General features: G+C 44.9%; 1 protein-coding gene across 2 annotated transcripts in view; it reads right to left on the bottom strand.

The window, feature by feature from the left end:
* Nucleotides 1-13,898, bottom strand: part of ESRRB (estrogen related receptor beta) — a 216,207-nt gene that overhangs the window by 164,244 nt on the left and 38,065 nt on the right. Inside the window, exon 2 of one of the 2 annotated variants that reach the window (XM_029071453.2) lies at nt 11,226-11,403. Coding sequence is in view for 1 of the 2 variants with exons in the window: in XM_029071452.2 (XP_028927285.1) it covers nt 1,044-1,045 (2 nt within the window). In the remaining variant the exon portion in view is untranslated. Of the gene's footprint in view, nt 1-1,043; nt 1,161-11,225; nt 11,404-13,898 lie in introns of those variants that run through there. The other variant, XM_029071452.2, reaches the window with a different exon arrangement.

Genomic DNA, 13,898 nt, shown 5'->3' with positions numbered 1-13,898 from the left:
TTAGCACTTTTCCCTTTGTTAAAAATGCTAACTTAAAAAGTGCAAGCTTTTAAAAAAAATGCTATTCAGTCCTTAGAAACAAAACTGATTTGCAAATCTTTGACATCAACAATACTTTAAGCAATATACTACATTGATAGAGCTTAAGTTTGAGGGATATAAGGCAATTACATTAAGAATTTTCTCCTTTCAGGTCAAAAATAAACATGTATTAACTCTCACACCTTTTAAGTAGGTCTGAAATGAGTATGGCTTTCATCAGGATAGCGAAAGTGATGCTGAACACCCGACCCAAATATCCTCAGCATCTCTCTGACTCTTCTGAAAGGTCTCCCCACCACCCAACGCCACCCTCGGTATTAAGTCAACAGAAAATAAAATGAGAAAAAGGACTTAGAATAAGACAAACCTCAGGGCTCAACTGGCTTCCCCAAAGTTTCAAAAACTCAGCGACTCACACGTACCCCATAGACAGAAATCCCATTTTCCGTTTGTGCGTGATAGCTGGGTTTGTACCATGCTGTTAGGTTGCTTTTTAAGAAGACTAATGTCAAGGCTGGGGGAATTTCCCAGACATGTCCCACAGCACCACAGAAATATTCCCCAACCAGACTTCTTCCCTCTGCCAACCTTTCCCTAGCGCCCCAATGCTAGGGCACTCCCCAAATCAAACTCTTCACACTCTAAGCCCAGATGCTCGCTGCGGGTCTCAGATGGCACCCTCCCCTTGGGATTTGCTTCTCCTAACTTGGTTGCATCAAAATCAATGAAAACGACCCAAAATCTACCACTCTGGGGCAAGATTTCCTCAAAAGCAGACCCGGGAGCTGGGAATCCCTATGACCTTCCTGGGACAGGCAAAAGGAAGCCGGGTCTCTCTCCCCATTCCCCCCCAAGATGGCATGGAGATTTAAATCGGGAATGCAAGGATAGGTATGAGAAAGAGTTGTAGCCATAAATAAAATAAGGAGAATAAGCAAGCATTTGGGGTTGGGGCAGGGAGGGAGACACTTTGTGGATGAGAAAGAAGTTTCGTTACTTACATGCTGCCAGTTGGAAGTGTGGGGTCTGGAAGGGTTTGAGAGGGAGGGGGTTTCGACCCTCAGGTGTTTCTAATTGCTGATTAGGCGGCCTTCAGCTCTTCCCGCACCAGCCAGCGGTCCCCTCTGTCTGAGTCTCTCTTTGTGACTAAGGACACAGTACTCCCAACCTATAAATAGATCCCAGCTCCGTGATTGATATAACAGGCAGCTGAAAAAAAAAAAAATAACCAGGTCTTAAGCAAAACAGTGAAAGCTATAGGCTTTCAACTGTGCTTCACCTAGTGCAGAATTCCCCTCATCTGCCGACCAGGACCACTAGGGTTCCAAAGCAAGGAGGCTGGGGAGCAGTGGGGGTGGTAAAAGACTTTCATTTTCCAGCAGGATTACAACAACTTAAGAACACATCTATTAAGTGAACCCAAATTCAACGCCCGGGAAGGGCGGAAGATGGGGAAGAGGAGGAAAGGAAGCAAAGATGTTCACTTAGTGTCTGTTCTTGAGCAAAGGATCATCCCATTCTGAACCCCCTATCAGCTCTTCCGGGCTTCGAGCTAAGTTCAAAATGCACAAGCTGGAGGGCGCAGGCTTGCCACGATCGTGCCTTTCCCCGCTGCTGGGTCAGGAGGGATGAAGGGCCCCTCGAGATCTCCACAAGCAAACAGGCTTCTCGGGGCAAGGTTGAGGCGCTTACTGCTCTCCGTGAGCTGGGAGGTTATACATGCTTGCTGGCTCCCAGCAGGCTACTGATACAGGAGCGCCATTCTCCAGGCAGTCGATTAAGCACTGATAATTCACTCAGGGCTGAAGGGACTGACAATGCCTTCATGCTGTGTCATGCTGGCTCTCTTCCCCTTACTTTCAAACTGAACTCCTCATCTTCCCACCCAAACCCTGTCCCCCATCACTGTAGACAATACCACTCCTCCTCCCTACCTCACAAGCCTGTAAACTTGGCACTGTCCTCAACTCATCTCTCTTGTTCCACTCATATATTCAATCTGTCATCAAATCCTGTCGGTTCTACCTTCACAACATTGCTAAAATTCACCCTTTCCTCTCTATCCAATCTACCACCATGCTGATCCAAGCACTTAACCTATACTATCTTGACTATGGCAAATGCTTCCTTGCTGATTTCCCGACCTCCTGTCTCTCCCCACTCCAATCCATTCTTCACTCTGCTGTATGAATCATTTAGTTCATGCCTCCCCACTCCTCAAGAACCTCCAGTGGTTGCCCATCCACCTCTGCATCAAATAGAAACTCCTTACCATGGGCTTTAAAGCACTCAATCAACTTGCCTACTTCATCTCATGTGCATATCTGTAATTTATTTATACTAATGTCCGTCTTCCCCTCAAAGACTCTAAGCTTGCTGTGGGCAGGGAATATGTCTGTTTATTGTTATTGTTGTTTATTGTACTCTCCCAAGCCATAGTTCAGTGTTCCGCACACAGTAAGTGCTAAGTAAGTATCACTGACTGACTGACCTCACTAATATCGTACTACAACCCAGCCAGCACACTCTACTCCTCTAGTGCCAACTTACTCACTGTGCCCAAAACTCATCTTTCCCATGTCATCCCCAAGCCTGGAACTCGCTCCCCATCCATAATATACCAGATCACCACTCTCTCTACCTTCAAAGCACCACTAAGGTCACATTGACCTCCAAGAGGCCTTTACCAATTAAGTCCTCTTTTCCCCTGTTCACTCTCCCTTCTGCACTGTCAATTCACTTCAATCTGTGACCTTTGGACAATTAATATTTCCCCGCCCCCTAACTCCACAGCACCAATGTACACATCTTTAAATGATTTCTTATAAATTACTTATTCCTATTAATATCTGCCTCCCCCTTTTGACTATAAGCGCATTATGGATTGTCTCTATCTGTTGTCGAATTGTACTTTCCAAGTGCTTAGTACAGTGCCCTGCATACAGTAAGCACTCAAATAAATACCATTCAAAGAATGAATGAGTAGGGAACATGCCTGCTAATTCCGTTGTATTGCACTCTTCCAAAAGCTTAGTAAGCACTCAGTAAATATGATTGATTTCTTTCACGTGGGTCATACTTTCTCCCACAAAAAAGAAGCAATGTGGCCCAGTAGCTAGAGTACGGGACTGGGAATCAGAAGGACGCAGGTTCTAATTCTAGCTCCATTTTTCTGCTGGGTGACCTCAGGCAAGTCACTTCACTTCTCTGTGCCTCATCTGTAAAATGAGGATTAAAACTGTGAGCCCCATGTGGGACATGGACTGTCTCCAACTTGGTTAGCTTCTATCTACCCTGGTACTTAGTAGAGTGCCTGGCATCTAGCAAGTGCTCAACAAATACCATAAAAAAAAAACACCCCACACTAAAAAAAAACACACACGAAGGCAACCTTTTTGGTAGGAGCATATAATAATAATACCAAACAATAGTATTGTATTTTAAGCCTTTGTTATGTGCCAAACACTGTGCTCAGTGCTGTGGAAAGGTACAACATAATCAGCTCAGATACAGTTTTGAGCTCACATGAGGCTCACAGTTTAAGTGGGAGGGAGAAGAGGTATTGAATCTTCATTTTAGGGATGAAGAAACAGAAAAGTTAGTGTTTTGCCCAAGGTCACACAGCAAGCAGGTTTGAGACAGGATTGGAACCCAGGTCCTCTAATGCTCAGGCCTGTGGTCTTTTCAGTGAGGGGTAGGGAATTGTTGGGGGACAGGATTTGGCAACTTTCAGGTGGGGGATTTTGTGCTGCTGTGCCTGGGGATGATTTTGAATTGCCTTCAGCAAACCTCTCAAGCACATAATACAGTGCTCTGCACATAGTAAGAGCTCAGTAAAGACCACTGCTTGATTGAAACAAGCTCGGCAGGCTCCACCTCCATTCCCAGCTGGATCCCTCTCCCTCTAGGGGCATGGCAACGAATCTCTAGCTACCTCAGTTGCTCCTCTTACGAATATCTCCAACAGAGCAGGATGGGACAAAGACATGCTGGAGTCACTGTGGGAATTCACAGGTCTGTTCCTTTTATTCATTCATTCATTCAATAGAATTTATTGAGCGCTTACTATGTGCAGAGCACTGTACTAAGCGCTTGGAATGAACAAGTCGGCAACAGATAGAGACGGTCCCTGCCGTTTGACGGGCTTACAGTCTAATCGGGGGAGACGGACAGACAAGAACAATGGCAATAGAGTCAAGGGGAAGAACATCTCGTAAAAACAATGGCAACTAAATAGAATCAAGGCGATGTACATTTCATTAACAAAATACTAGATTCAGTAACTAGATTCAGTCACCACTCAGCTCAAAAGTCAATTCTTCTCACGCTAAAATCTGATTATTTTGACCCTTATAGTCACTCCAGCTTCAAAGGTCGGGTATGTAGAGCCACCTGAAACAGATCCACACAAACATTCCTTCCATAAAGGCAACCATAGAGGGGCAGCCTGCTGGACATCAGGTGGTAAAACGGGATCACAAATGACAAGGTGCTGAACCACAGTCCATCTCCAAGAAGTGAAGCGATGTTTGGGACATACAAGAGCAATGGGTGACCCCAAGATACCTAAGGAGCTCGAGTGAAGGGACAGGAAACAAATACTAGTAATAACATTTATTGAACATCTGCTGGAAGCAGTGTGTTGTTCTAAGGCAGTGGGAAGTACAAAACAAGCAAGATCAAGAAGCAGCATAGCCTAGTGGATAAAGCACAGGCCTGGGAGTCAGAAGGACCTGTGTCCTAATCCCAGCTCCACTAATAATAATAATAATAATAATAATAATAATGTTGTCTCTGTAATAATGTTGGTATTTGTAAAGCGCTTACTATGTGCCGAGCACTGTTCTAAGCGCTGGGGGAGATACAGGGTAATCAGGTCATCCCACGTGAGGCTCACAGGTAATCCCCATTTTCCAGATGAGGTAACTGAGGCACAGAGAAGTTAAGTGACTTGCCCACAGTCACACAGCTGCCAAGGGGCAGAGCCGGGATTCAAACTCATGACCTCTGACTCCCAAGCCTGGGCTCTTTTCACTGAGCAACGCTGCTTCTCTTCACTACATATCTGCTGTGTGACTTTGAGCAAGTAATAACCTCTCTCTGCCTCAGTTACCTCATCTGTAAAATGGTGATTAAGACTGTGAGCCCCATGTGGGACAGAAGCAGTGTGGCTCAGTGGAAAGCGCACGGGCTTTGGAGTCAGTGGTCATGAGTTCGAATCCCAGCTCTGCCACTTGCCAGCTGTGTGACTGTGGGCAAGTCACTTAACTTCTCTGTGCCTCAGTTACCTCATCTGTAAAATGGGAATTAAGACTGTGAGCCCCACGTGGGACATCCTGATTCCCCTGTGTCTACCCCAGCGCTTAGAACAGTGCTTGGCACATAGTAAGCGCTTAACAAATACCAACATCATTACAGAGACAGTGTCCAACCGGACTACCTTGTATCTACCCCAGTGCTTGGCAAATAGTAAGCACAGTTGTGTGACTGTGGGCAAGTTACTTAACTTCTCTGTGCCTCAGTTCCCTCATCTGTAAAATGGGGATGAAGACTGTGAGCCTCATGTGGGACAACCTAATTACCCTGTATCTTCCCCAGCGCTTAGAACAGTGCTCTGCATGTAGTAAGCGCTTAACAAATACCAACATTATTATTATTAAATACCACAATCATTATTATTTTATATAAGGAGCAGCATGGTTCAGTGGAAAGAGCATGGGATTGGGAGTCAGAGGTCATGGGTTTGAATCCCAGATCTGCCACTTGTCAGCCGTGTGACTGTGGGCAAGTCACTTAACTTCTCTCTGCCTTAGTTCCCTCATCTGTAAAACGGGGATGAAGACTGTGAGCCTCATGTGGGTCAACCTAATTACCCCATATACCCCAGTGCTTAGAACAGTGCTCTGCACAAAGTAAGCACTTAATAAATACCAACATTATTATAATAATAAGGCTGTCCCACATGGGGCTCACATTCTTAATCCCCTTTTAAAGATGAGGTAACTGAGGCACAGAGAAGTTAAGTGACTTGCCAAAGGTCACGCAGCAGGCAAGTGGTGGAGCTGGGATGATAGATTCCTTGCCCACAAAGAGTTTCCACTCCAGTGAGGGGGGTGGTAGACATAGAGGTATTTACAAAGCCATATAGTAGGATATACAGGTAAAAGAACATATACCCAAGTGCTGAGAGGGGGTATAAGTATGTCACTACTAGGGATGGCTGATGGACTTCCATGACTTGGGTGCTGGCAATTAATCAGTGAAGACATGTAGGAAAAGGAGAGCTGATGTGAGGAAGGAGGAAGTTTCAGCTCTTGGGACGAGCATGGCCTAGTGGTAGACGTATGGGCCTGGAGTCAGAGGACCTGTGTTCTAATCATGACTTTGCCAATTCCTTGCTGTGTGACCTTAGGCTAGTTACTTAACCTCTCTTTGCTTCTGTTTCCTCAACTGTAAAATGGGGATACCTGTTCTCCCTCCTACTTAGACTATGAGCACCATGTGGGACAGGGACTCTGTCTGACATAATTGACTTGTTCCTACCTCAGCGCTTAGAACGTTGTTTGACACATAGTAAGCACTTTACAAATAGCTTAAAAAAAAAGTTCACAGGCCAGGGAGTCAGAGGATCTGGATTCTAATCCTGGCTCTACCACTTGCCCTCTACATGACATGGTGCAAGTCACTTTGCTTTTCTGGACCTCGGTTTCCTCATCTGTAAAATGAAGATTCAATTCCTGTTCTCCCTCCCACTTAAGACTGAGCCCCAAATGGGACAGAGACTGTGTCCAACCTGATTGACATGATTCTAACCCAGCAGTTAAAACAGAGTTTGACACATAGTAAGTGCATAACCAGTACCATTTAAAAAATAAATAAAAACTTAAGCAAGGCAATGGAAATGGGAGAGTCAAGGCTGTGGTACAGTTGGGTTAGGTTGGGAGGGATGAAGGTACCAGTTTGGAGGGTGTCAGATGAAGAGCGGAGACATGGAAGGACTGGTGAGTTGGTGTTGGGCTGTGATTTTTGCTTGAAGCCAGGAAGACATGGGGAGGTGGTAAAGGCTTTTGAGGAACGGAGAGAGCTGTGCCGAGTGATCCTTGCAGCAGTTTGTAGTGTAGATTGGATCGGATGAGGCTGGAGAAGAGGGAGATCAGGGAGGAGGCCAGTATAATAATCTAGTAATCTAGTTGTGTCCTTACTAAAGGCACATCTCCTCCAAGAGGCCTTCTCAGACTAAACCCAACTTTTCCTCATCTCCCACTACCTTCTGTATCACCCTGACTTTTTCCCTTTGCTCTTCCCCCGTTTCCTTGCCCCACAACATTTATGTATATAACTATAATTTTATTTATTTATATTGATGTCTGGTTGTTTGTATTCATGTCTGTCTACCCCCAACTAGACTGTGAACTCGTTGTGGGCAGGGATTGTCACTCTTTATTTCTGTTTGTACTTTCCCAAGCACTTAGTACAGTGCTCTGCACACAGTACGTGATCAATATATATGATTGAATGAATGAATAGTGACAATAAGGCCACTTGTAGCTCTTTGAGTGAAGAGGAAGAAACAAATCCAGGAATTATTTTGTAGGAAGAACCACCAGGATTAGGCAGTAAAGATGAGAGTTGAAGGAGAGAGAGGAAACAAGGATAGTGCCGAAGTTTTGTTTTTATTTTTGTTTTTTTACACCTTCTGCCTCTTCTTCCTCTCCTTCGAATCTCTCCTTGACACCCTGCCATCTGGCCTTTGCCCCTTCCACGCCACAGAAACTGCTCTCTTCCTAGTCTGTCTGTATTCTCCCCCGCTAAGCTACTTGTAGGCAGGAATTGGATCTACATATCTATTTTTTTGTACTTTCCCAAGGGTTTAGTACAGTGCTCTGCTCTCAATACATACTATTGATTGATTAGGTGAATGGGAGGTTGCATTGCCTTGATTCTATTTAGTTGCCATTGTTTTTACGAGATGTTCTTCCCCTTGACGCTGTTTATTGCCATTGTTCTTGTCTGTCCGTCTCCCCCGATTAGACTGTAAGCCCGTCAAACGGCAGGGACTGTCTCTATCTGTTGCCGACTTGTTCATCCCAAGCGCTTAGTACAGTGCTCTGCACATAGTAAGCGCTCAATAAATACTATTGAATGAATGAATGAATACAATATAAGAGAGTTGGGAGACATGCTCCAATCAATCAAATATTCAGGGGCATTCACTGAGCACTTACTGTGAGTAGAGCACTATTCGAAGCACTTGGGATAGTACAATACAGTTGGTACATACAATCCATGTCCCAAATCAGTCAACCAGTGGTATTTATTGAGCACTTACCGTGCCCAGAGCACTGTGCTAGGTGTTTGCAAGAATACAACGCAACAGAGTTGATAGACACGCTCCCTGGCCACAAGGAGCTTACGGTTTAGAGTGGGAGACGGAAGTTAGAATAAATTACAGATAGGGGAAAAGGCAGACTGTAAGAAGTCAAAGGACAGTAGTAGGATCCTGAACTTAGTCTTAGCCCCATTGGAAGTGAGAGGCTTCCCATCCAACCTAGCTCTCCACAGGGCCGCAGCCCTGGGACTGTGTGGACGGGGCACACGCCTACACCCACAAAGACAGCTCCACTGACAAAAGGTAAATGGAGGTGGGGAAAACCACACCCGACCCCTTCTCCCTTCACCCGCACGCCTCACAAGCTCAAGCACCTAGACTCTCCTTCAGTTCCGTGGGAGATGGAGAAGCTACCATGTTGAGCGGTGGCTCTGGCCCTGGTGTCTTCAGACCCTGGAACTGTCCCTACCTTCCTTCGCAGCAACCTTTCCAACCTGCACCATCTTTCTCCCCTGCCACTCCCAGCCAAAGGGAGCCGAGGCTGTAAAGATCAGTGATCCCACTGCTGTTTGCAGAAACAAACACTACTGCCAAGGCTGCTGACAACAAGAATAATAATAATAATAATAATAATTGTGGTATTTGTTAAGCGCTTACTATGCGGTAGAAGATGGATCAATAGCCTTCGTCACCAGCTACAAAAAGCACTGCCCCTGAAGGGCTAGATTAGTGTATAGGTCCTGCAAAATTAAGTCAACAATGATACACATAGTCAATCAATCGTATTTATTGTGTGTTTACTGTGTTCAGAACACTGTACTAAGCACTTGGGAGAGTACAATATAAGAGCTGATGGACACATTCCCAGCCTAAAGCGAGCTTACAGTTAAGAGCATACAAACACAAATATATGACCTAAGACTTGTCCTAAAGATATAGGTTGGTTTTAGTGATAACTATAATCTACATATTTAAGATTGAAATATAGCCACAGAATGGCTTTAAGTTCATTAAAAGGCAAATTGAGTATAGAGCTAACAGCCTCAATGCCAGAATTGTGATCACTTTGTTTTAAAGTAGAAAGAGACTTGGTGACAGTCGCCCCACAAAATCAAATAACCCCAATTCCACAGAAGAATTGATCCAGTCCTGGACACCTGATCTGTCCAAAGTTGTCACCCACCAAGGTGGAGGGGCCCAAAAGATGAGCATTGACCCCTCCTTGAATAAGGCAGGCACACAGATCTGATGGGAAACAAGCTCAGGAAGAAGCATAGCCTAATAGGTAGACCACAGGGCTGGGTTCTAATCTCAGCTTCACCACTTGTCTGCTGGGTGACCTTGGGCAAGTCACAACTTCTCTCTGCCTCAGTTCCCTCATCTGCAAAATGGGTATTAAGATTGTGAGCCCCATATGGGACACGGACTCTGTGCAACCTGATTAGCTTGTACCTACCCCAGAGTTTAGTTCAGTGCTCGGCCCTTAAATACCATTACAAAAAAAGGAACCTTCAAAATTAAAACTGTCTAAAAGTGGGATTGGCTGTTTGGTGAGATTATAAGGTACACCAATGCACAAGATGAGGGGAAAGAGAAATATACTAAAATGAATAGGTACACATGAAAAACGGAGAAAGCGGAGGAGGTGAAGGGGGAGTAGACCTCTATGACATTTGGAATAGGCAAATTGTGATAGGGTAGAAAAATAAATTAAAAAGCACAAACAAAAATACTTGTCAAGCAGTATCAGTGTACTATGAAATTATGAGACCTGAAGTCAGCCAAAATGGACACTACTGGCAAAGCAAGGCTTCCTCACCAAGAATAGCCCTTGGATGATTTTGCCAAATCCACCTTGTTCTGAAAAACTTTCTCTGAGCAAAACTTGACAACAAAGAGTTCCCTGGAAGACAACTGCTTTTTTTGAGGCTTTCCATCCAGACCAGAGATATCAGTGAGCATCCAGTTTGTTTGTAAAGCGCTTATTATGTGCCAGGCACTGTACTAAGCATTGGGGTAAATACAAGCTTATCAGGTTGGACACAGTCCATGTCCCACATGGGACTCACAATCTTAATCCCCACTTTACAGATGAGGGACTGAGGCACAGAGAAGTGAAATGTCTTGCCCAAGGTCACACAGCAGACAAGTGGTGGATCTGGGATTAGAACCCAGGTCTTTCCCAACTTCCAAACCCGTGCTCTATCCACTAGGCTACACTGCTTCTCAATGAGCCTAACTCAAAAACAGAAACACTATGTTGAAATTTTAAGGGCACATGGTCTTAACGTGATTGATATCTATGAGGAAGAGAGATTTTTAAAAGATATTCACACAGCATTGTCAATATCTGACAAGCTCAATGTCATGGAAGATTTCAGTACAAGTGGAAGCAGCCCTGATGAATTATGGAAAAAGTCACTGAACCACACAGAATTAAAAAGCTCAACCGCAATTGTTAAATTCCTTCTCGGTGAATGGGTTAGATATTAGCTTGTAACCACCAACACGATATTCCATTTACTAAATTAAGACGCCTTGGATGTACTTAATATCTCAGTAGTCCTACAGTTGGGCATAGGCTTCTGATCCTCCAGGAAATCTCCCAACTCAACAGACTACAGATATCATAGAAAATCTGAGAGACTGTCATTAAAGAGTTGTTATATGTGAATGATTGTCAACAGCTCTGCAGAGGGGGCCCAGAGCTATGGAGTCAAGACAAATCTAAAAAAAAAAACAACAAAAAACCAGAAGTAATGACATCACCGAATTCTGTTACCAAACAGCACACTGTTTAGGAAAGCAATGAAAGACAACCAAGTAGAAAACAGAATTAAGAAGACCTACATACCTCTCTGGAGACCGTCAGAGTGAGGTAGCGATGATATGGCATGAGATTCCTGATCAAAGTGAAGGTCTTCAGAGTCGTACTGCCATCTGACTTTCTTTAAGACTGGGAGACCTGGGCCATTCACAGACATCTCTCGCCGGACCCCTTAAGCGCTTCCCATCGGCATCATGCGAGAGTCCTATTCGAGATCAAACAGTGAGATGGAGTTGGGAATTGAAATCAAGTTGGTCCATTAGCGCTGCAGCTAAGCTTATTTTCAAAGTTTTTCAGACTGGGACATATAAGGAAAATGGGTACTAGCGCAATACCCAAACAGATGTTGGGCCCAGCGGCAACCAAAGCAAGGATGAAAAGAGAACAGGTATTTAAATCCCATTTTACAGATGAAGAAACTGGGACCCTGAGCAATTCAGCGAGTTGCCCCAGGTCGCAAAGTGGGCAAATGATGAAGCCAGGATTAGAATTCAAATCCCCTGATTCCCAGATCAGTGCTCTTTCTACTAGGCAAAACTGTTTCTCACAACTAGAAACAATCTGTGTGGCTTCCCAGTGAAGCAGCGTGGCTTAGTGGAAAGAGCCCGGGCTTGGGAGTCAGAGGTCGTGGGTTCTAATCCCGGCTCCGCCACTTATCTGCTGTGTGACCTTGGGCAAGTCACTTAACTTCTCTGTGCCTCAGTTACCTCATCTGTAAAAATGTGGATTTAAAAATGTGAGCCCCACGTGGGACAACCTAATTACCCTGTATCTACCCCAGCGCTTAGAACAGTGCTCTGCACATAGTAAGTGCTTAACAAATGCCATAATTATTATTATTATTCTTGGCCCCATATGGGCCTTTCCAGTGACACACATATGCCTAGGTGAACTTCACTGTCCATAGCATCATCTTTGATTTTGAAGGACACATCACAGACACACAGACACCCATTCACCTGGGTAGTGACTAGTCAATAGTTAACTGTGCAATCTGACCACTGTTTTTCTGGTCTGAACTACAAGGGTCAAACTGTGTGGTTAACTATTAGCTAGGCAATCACTGAGTGAGACCACATGCACACAGGGTGTAGGGCAGAGTGCTTTGTTCCAGTTGGAATTGGGAGTTTGCATCCACAGCATCTGTAGCAGCCCAAGCCAGGGAAGGAGTAGAGAGCAGCCATTCCTCCTCATTTCAACAATGACTCTCCTCGCTTTCAAAGCCTTTTTGAAGGCACATCTCCAAGAGGTCTTCCCTAAGTCTTCCTTTCCTCTTCTCCCACTCCCTTTTGTGTCACCCTAACTTGTTCCTTTATTCATCCCTCCTTCCAGCCCCACCACACTTATGTACATACCTGTAATTTATTTCTATTAATGTCTATCTCCCCTCTAGTTTGTAAACTTGTCATGGGCAAGGAATGTGTCTTTTTATTGTCATACTGTACTCTCTCAAGGACTTAGTACAGTGCTCTGCACAGAGTAAGTGCTCAATAAATATGATTGACTGACTGATTCCACCAGCTAAATTCCACCAGCTAAATCCCTTCCCACAAACAGGTGCTAAGCAGTTTGAGAACACTCATTTATTCCAAGAAGTCATCAAATCCTCTTGCTGCACAATATCTTGGGACCAGAATCAGGCAAGTCACTTAAGTTCTCTGCGACCGGGCACATCTGTCCAGGGAATCGAGTGGATTCCCAGAAGACCTCTGGACAGTCACCTAGGGGTACAACTTCTAACCCTGCAACCAACTGCTGTTTGTCTGGAGCAGGGAGGTAACCACAGCCTCCCAAACCCTGCTGTTATTATTATTATTATGGCACGACACTGATCTAAGCGCTGGGGCAGATACAGGTTTATCAGGTTCAGACACGGTCCCTGGTTCCACATGGGGCTCACAGTCTAAGTAGAAAGGAGAACAGGTATTGAATCCATATTTATGAATTAGAAAACGGAGAAGTATCTTGCCCAAGGTCACACAGCAGGCAAGTGGCAAAGCTGGGATTAGAACCCAGGTCCTCTGACTTCTGGGCCCATGATCTTTTCACTAGGCCACAGTGTTTACGCCAGGAAGGGAGGGACAATACTTATTTTCCTCATCTTGCAGATGAGAAACCAAGCTACAAAAGGTACTTGCCCAAGGTCACCCAGCAGGTCAGCTACTTCCAACTCCCAACCCATTTTTTCACACGGCCATGATCCTTCCAGCTTCTGGAAGAGGTTTTTGGCTCCTCCCAGGGCAATTCATCTCTCCACAGAATCTATGGGAGTTTCATTAGCTACTGGGTCCTGGCCTGGAATAACTTTGCTCTAACCCTTCTGTTTCACACCTGGAAGATGCCAAAGTTCTTTCACGGGCTTCGATTCCTAGGACACAAACCCCAATAGGAAAGGGAAAGGGGAGATGGCCTGGGTGGACGGATAAGATGGCTTGTGTATGGTTTAGTAGGTCGAGAACTAGGAACCAGGTCACCTTTCCCTACACAAAGCTCAGAGGGTACCGTAGCAATGACGCTATATTTACTGAGTGCTTACTATGTGCAGAGCACTGTATTAAGCACTTGGGAGAGTGCAACACAACAGTATAACAGATATAGTCCCTGCCCACAACGGGCTTATGGACTAGTGCGGGGAGACAGTCACCAATATAAAGAAATTGCAGATATGTACATAATTGCTATGGGGCTAGGTGGGGGAGG

This window comes from Ornithorhynchus anatinus, chromosome 1 (genome assembly GCF_004115215.2).
Source record: "Ornithorhynchus anatinus isolate Pmale09 chromosome 1, mOrnAna1.pri.v4, whole genome shotgun sequence".
NCBI lineage: Eukaryota > Metazoa > Chordata > Mammalia > Monotremata > Ornithorhynchidae > Ornithorhynchus > Ornithorhynchus anatinus.
The sequence above is the reverse complement of the archived record's forward strand: the minus strand, read 5'-3'. Positions and strand labels throughout refer to the sequence as shown.